Source organism: Solanum lycopersicum, chromosome 2 (assembly GCF_036512215.1).
Source record: "Solanum lycopersicum chromosome 2, SLM_r2.1".
Taxonomy (NCBI): domain Eukaryota; kingdom Viridiplantae; phylum Streptophyta; class Magnoliopsida; order Solanales; family Solanaceae; genus Solanum; species Solanum lycopersicum.
In genome coordinates, this window is record NC_090801.1 from 32,172,587 (window position 1) to 32,179,059 (window position 6,473).

At 33.3% G+C, this 6,473-nt stretch overlaps 1 protein-coding gene across 1 annotated transcript; it reads left to right on the forward strand.

Annotated features, from left to right (window-relative positions):
* The first annotated feature begins 820 nt into the window (after positions 1 to 820).
* Positions 821 to 5,536, forward strand: LOC101263065 (glycerophosphodiester phosphodiesterase GDPDL6-like). Its single transcript, XM_019212128.3, has 10 exons — positions 821 to 972; positions 1,804 to 1,850; positions 2,391 to 2,838; positions 2,918 to 3,027; positions 3,103 to 3,610; positions 3,702 to 3,743; positions 3,855 to 4,130; positions 4,252 to 4,388; positions 4,517 to 5,000; positions 5,080 to 5,536. Exons 2-10 carry the CDS (start codon positions 1,818 to 1,820, stop codon positions 5,424 to 5,426), a joined length of 2,385 nt encoding a protein of 794 aa, XP_019067673.2. The 5' UTR covers positions 821 to 972; positions 1,804 to 1,817; the 3' UTR covers positions 5,427 to 5,536.
* The last annotated feature ends 937 nt before the right edge of the window (positions 5,537 to 6,473 follow it).

Sequence of the window (6,473 nt, forward strand, 5' to 3'; positions counted from 1 at the left end):
TTAAATTGTGAATTAATCAATTTTAAAGAAAATAAAATCCATATTTAATTCAAACACTGTTTTATGGTTTTCAAGTATTTATTCAAGGGGAAAATTATATAAATCTATATATATTTAAGTATTTAGATATAAATATATTTATAGAAAAATGGCAACGTTGCCTTTAAAATAATTTTGAAAGTATTTTTTATTTTCAAAAATATATTTCAAATTGAAGAAGAAGCTTGAAAATTAATTAAATTGTGGAGAGAAAAAATTGGTGTCAACCATATAAATTAATTAAAATATGAAAATGATTCACCTGCTGAGTTGAGAATAAATGTCTTCACGACTTAGAATATTTTGAATCGAGATAGACTAACCCTTTCTTAAACTATATTTATCTTCCTTTTCTTTGAATGTGAATTGTAATCTCAATTATTAGAAAAACAAATGAATTAAACTAAAGATTAAACTAAAAAGGTGGTTTCCTTTTACAAAAATCCACATTTAGAATAGAAAGATAAAATTAAAATGTTTTTTTTATAATTAATTAATTCAAGTCATTATGCTAGGAATTAGGATGCATCAACCCTAATTGACAAATATGCATGAGTAAATGTTTATTGACAAAATGAGAATAATTTTTTGAACTGTAAACACATGTGCCAAGATAGAAAAAGAAAATAAATAATTCAACCAAAAAGCTAAAACGGAAGAATAAAAATAGTAAAATCGATTAAAAAGGAAAATAAAATGTAAGAACCAAATATAATCCGAGATATGTGAGAAAGAAAATTAATTAAAGCCTCTAAATATTCTCTTTATTTTATATAAAACTCTTCATTTTCTTTTTCGTTTTTTCTCCATTCCCTTGAGAGTTTCATACATCATCATTTGTTTTCTTTCTTTCTTTTTTATCTTTATTTTTTTTGTCCTTCTGAAACTCAAAGGGGAATGCTTCTCCCTTTCTTTGGTGGTCTCAAGATTCAAGTGAGTATTATTCTATTTCATTTCTTAATTCTTGATGACATATTTTACTGCACATATTTTTCAGATTTACGTTTATGATGATGTAACATGCATGTTTGATTTTTAGTCATTTAATTATTCAAGAAAGTTATTTTAAATGAGGCAACTTATGAATTATGTAGATAAAGAAGAGAAATACATAAATTCTTCTATGTATTTATTCTTCTAAAGAATGTGTGGTTTGACAGTTTCAATTGTTGTTACAATATGCATTTATGGTCTTTTACACTTTTTGTATATAACGAGGCGACTTATGAACAATTACAGTATGTGTAATTAGACTATGGATGGTAAGAAAGGTTTCATTCTTGAATCATAAGTGGAATATTATCCATCTTATATTATTTTGAGATGGTTTTAAAGCATTTAAATTTAGAATATATTAGTAAAATAAATCTATTCAAAGTTAAGAGAGTTGAAAAGGGTAAATTTGTCAAAGTCTACCCTTTTATATTAAAACAAACAGATTAAAAAGTTGTTACCAATATATCAAACTAAAGAAGATAAACAACATATAATAAATCACAAAAGCTATTAGTATTATAAAAATGAATTTAAAGAAAGGTCTTTAAAATTATTTTCGAAGAAAAATATTAATTTTGTGTTAATATTAACATCTCGATTATTCCAAAAACAAATAAGAACTAACTAGATATTAGTCGGAAATATGCGGCAAAGAAAATAAATTAAAGCCTCTATTCTCTCCATTTTATTCAAAATTCCCTCATTCTTTTTATTTCTTTGATACTTTCCTACCTCATTTTTTTTTTACCTTTACTTTTGTCCTTGTAGAACTCAACGGAGAAATGCTTCTTTCTTCCCTTGATCTCAAGATTCAAGTGAGTCTTAATTGCATATCTTGCTTTCTTCTTAATTCTTGTTGTTATATATATATATATATGTTATTGCATGCAGAGTCGGAGCCAAGGTTAGAAGTTTGGGGGTTCTAAATCAATTTTGTTTGGGGTTCACATGTTAATATACATAAATTTATTTAATTTTCTAATACAAATATATGATCTACGAAAAAGCTAGGCAATGAACCCCACCTAATTTCGCCTCTGATTGGATGTTTACGGTCATAATGATGTTTCGGCTTTCATTTTTAGTCGTTACGATAAAAACTATTGAAATGATGCAACTTAAGAATTATATGATAAGGAATGGAGAAATATAAAAGGGTTTCTATGTATTCTAAGTAATATTTGGTTTCAAATGGTGTTATAAGATCAAAGATTAGTAAACCTCATTATTCAAATTAGGGATTGAATGGTTAAGGTTGCATTATCGAATTTGAAGTAGAAATGATATAACTTAATCACCTTTTATTTTTGACTAATTAAAGGTGATGGTTTTTGGTGAAATAAATATATTGACAGGATTGGAAGAAAATGATCAAACATGTGTTATTATTATGCTTGATGATCCATTGTACTATAGCTGATCCAAAAGCTGTAGTTCCTGTTCCTGTTCCTCCTGTTCCTGTTTCTGTTCCGCCTCTTCCGAAGCATGCATGGTTAACTCTACATGGTGATGAACCATATGTCGTTGCAAATGGGGGATTTTCGGGCCTTTATCCCCCACAAACAGAACTAGCTTATAGTCAATCAATTATATTTGGAAAGGGCGGTACTGTCTTGCTATGTGATCTTCATATGAGTCGCGATGGACATGGATTTTGTCTCTCACAATTAAACCTACAGAATACAACAAATGCAGCGGATGCTTTTCCTAATCGTAAAAAAACTTACATTGTTAATGGAAAAGAACTTCAAGGATGGTTTGCATTGGACCTTACAAGTAATGAGATGTTTGACAAATTAATTGGTAAGTCACAACTAATGCATCAAAATCGATATATCCTACGACGACAAATACCTGACTTTGTTGTGTTCTTTTTCTCCAGTGACACAATCGATATTCAGCAGAACAGATTTATTTGATTTTTTATCACCATATCCAACTGACATATATTTAGAAGAAAACAGGAATGCTCTACTTTGGATTAATGCCGAGGTTCTTATTTTCTCATTGTTGAAACATTTGATTTAATGCTATTGCTGGTTATTAATTTCGGAAACTGTATTGCAGTATGCGACATTCTACGACCAGCACAAACTGAGTTTACTTGATCATGTGAAGCATCTTGTGGAGACAAAGAAGGATATCACATACATATCGTCTCCAGAGATTGGGTTTTTGAAGAGCATGGGACCAGTTGTGCACCGTCTTAAAACGAAGCTAATGTTCAAGTTTCCCATTGATAGAAATGCAGTTGAACCCACAACAAATGAACCATATGCTTCAATATTAACTAAGTTGCCAATGATCAAGACATTCGCTACTGGAATCGTTGTGCCAAGAGAATTCATATGGCCAGTCAATAAAGCTCGCTATTTAGAGCCTAGTACCAATTTAGTGGCTGATGCTCATAAACAAGGACTTGAAGTTTTTGCATATGGATTTGCAAATGACAACTTTTTGCCTCATAATTACAGCTATGATGTACAAAGAGAGTATCTGCAATTCGTTGACAACTCTAAGTTTGCTGTTGACGGTGTGGTCACAGACTTCCCTACATCTGCATCAACGGCCATTGGTAAGAATATTTTTTCTTCTTGAGATAAAGATGAAATACAATTTTATTTTGTACAAATCTAGAAGCTTACTGTTGCTCGTTCTGGTTGCAGCGTGCTTGGCAGGAAGTAAGAATGCTTCAAGGAAAGTACCTAGTAAGAAAATGAATCTCTGTGCAATGAAAGAACTAAGTAATAGATAGCGTTCCTATTTTACTTTAGAAAAAGATGACATCTCAATTCTATTGTGCCATTTTTAATTGGCAGCTCTGATTATTTCTGCAAACGGAGCCAATGGAGAGTATCCAGGATCAACAGATCTTGCTTATCAAAAAGCAGTAGATGATGGTGCTGACATAATCGATTGTTCTGTCCAAATGACAAAAGACGGAGTTGCATTCTGCTTGCCTTCAGCTGACCTCATCCCAACCACCACTGCATCCGGACCTTTCATGAGCCGAGCAGTTAAGGTTGATTCAATTCAATCCTCTATGGGAATTTTCTCTTTTGATTTTAAATGGGACGAGATCCTGTCTTTGAAACGTGAGCATTCAAGCCATCTCTTTCAAACAATTATACTTCAAATATTACTATCATGATTTCATTTCTGAAACCTAGTTCTCTTCTTTTCTCTCTTTTTTATTTTATATGGTCCGGGCCACAGCTCAAATGTTCAGTGAATTTAATGGAGATTTGATAAGGGATCCAGCACGCAAGAATGTGGGCAAGTTTGTAACTCTCTCCGATTTCTTGGAATTTGCCAAGGCAAAGGCTGTTCCAGGAGTTCTTATCAACATAGAAGTAAATATCTTTTCTACTCTATTGTGCATATACATATACATATATATATATATATATATATATATATATATATATATATATATATATAGTCCAGAGTTATTAATATCTGCAACTTTGTTGTGTTCAAGAATGCTGTCTACCTTGCCAACAAGGGCCTTGACATTGTGGCTGCAGTCACGACTGCTTTGAGCAACGCCACACTTGATAAGCAGTCAACTCAGAAGGTTCTGATCATGTCAGCTGAAAGTTCAGTGCTAGACAAATTCAAGGATATCCCGACTTACCAAAAAGTACTTCACATTAAGAAGCAGGTGGGATTCGTAACGAATGAGACAGCATTGGAAATAAAGAAGCATGCAGATGCAGTATATTTACATAAGCATTCCTTATACACACAATTTCGAGGAGAGGGTTTCACTTTGAACTCTACCAACCTTATTGAATGTTTGCATTGGGCCAATGTTAGTGTCTACGCTGGAACTGTTCTAAATGAATTCCAAGATATTTACATGGATTTTAGCTCTGATCCATATTCGTTGATCCATAACCTCATTTACTATGGTGCGGATGGAATTATAACGCAGTACCCAGGCACTGCTAATGCATACACCAGTAAGTAAATCAACACTCAAATATATCTAATCTACTTAATTGTGTAGATAGAAGAATCACATTTTTCTTGTTGCCTCAGGGAACTTGTGCACCGGGAATCTAGAGTCGTATAGGATACCAGACATAAATCCAGGGGATGTGATAACAACTTCCCTTGATCCAAAAGAAGTAGAAGAGTTCAAGCCTCCCCCTCCAGTGCACTTGGAGACTAAGGACTTTGTTACTCCACCACTGCCTCCTGTAGCTGCAATTGCCAAAGATGATGATAAAGGTTCTGCTTCCTCAAACAACAACAACGTTAATGCTCCTTCTTCGAGTTCATCTCCTCCTGAACAAGCCCAAACCCCAAGCACCGCAACTGCTGCCACAATTAATATTGTTGCTCTCCTCTTTTCAACCATTCTTGGACTAGTTAGTTTGCTCTGAAGATCAACTGGAACAATCACAATGTTCACAAGCAATTAACTTATGTAGTTAATTTTTAACCTACTACATTTATTCATCATTCCACTAACCTTAGCCAACCATTTCAGTTATTCCTTCCTTTTCTGTCATGTTATTCTTATTAGTTCCCTGTGCCTATGACAATGGAAAGACAAACAAAGAAAAGGGGAAAGGCTTACGAAAGAGATAACGATATGTGCATTGACACTACATCAAAAATGATTTTTAGTGACAATCAATTAAAGTCCTTTTGAAGCATTTCCTCAGCGTATTCCTTGCTTTCTTTTGTCTCAAGTCGCCACATTGCTTCCTTTGCCCATTTACGTGTGTATTTCTTCCAAATAGCCTCCCTATACAACTAATTATGTTGGTTAGCTCAGAAAACAAAGAATTGAGTAAATACGACACTTAATCAATAACTTAACGACTCCAAACTAGGCATGAATATGCGCTTACTTAGTATTACGGGCATATAAATATTACCAAGATCACTACTCCACACTTGAAGCTTTGCTCGTCCTCGAACATCTACTTTCTACTCCTAGATCTAGACTCTAGACTTAATTGTGCTTCACCTGTATCCCACAATTCTGCCTGGTTTTCTCAACATGTTTCATCTTATAATATGCCTGCATTATGGACATGCTGTGACAACTTTTTGCAACCCACAATTTTAACAGACTTGTGTATTACTACTTATCACTTTACCTCCACAACAAGTGCCTCTCACGTCAATAAACTTTCTATGCACACACTCTACCGTTGAAAATAGTATCGGGACTTATCATCAAAACAACTCACTCTCAAGAATCGAATTCACATACATGCATTGAGAACCATAAGCTTGCCGATTATGTACATCTCTACTAATAAAGTGTATCGCCATACAAATCAAATAGGATTTGTTCGGGCTGTAATGTAGGCTAAGGGTCAAGGAAGATTCTTTTAGACGATACTAGTGACTTGTTCTCCCTATTGTACCATGTTTAGCTTTTACCCACAATCGCAGCTATTCTATCTCATTTAGCC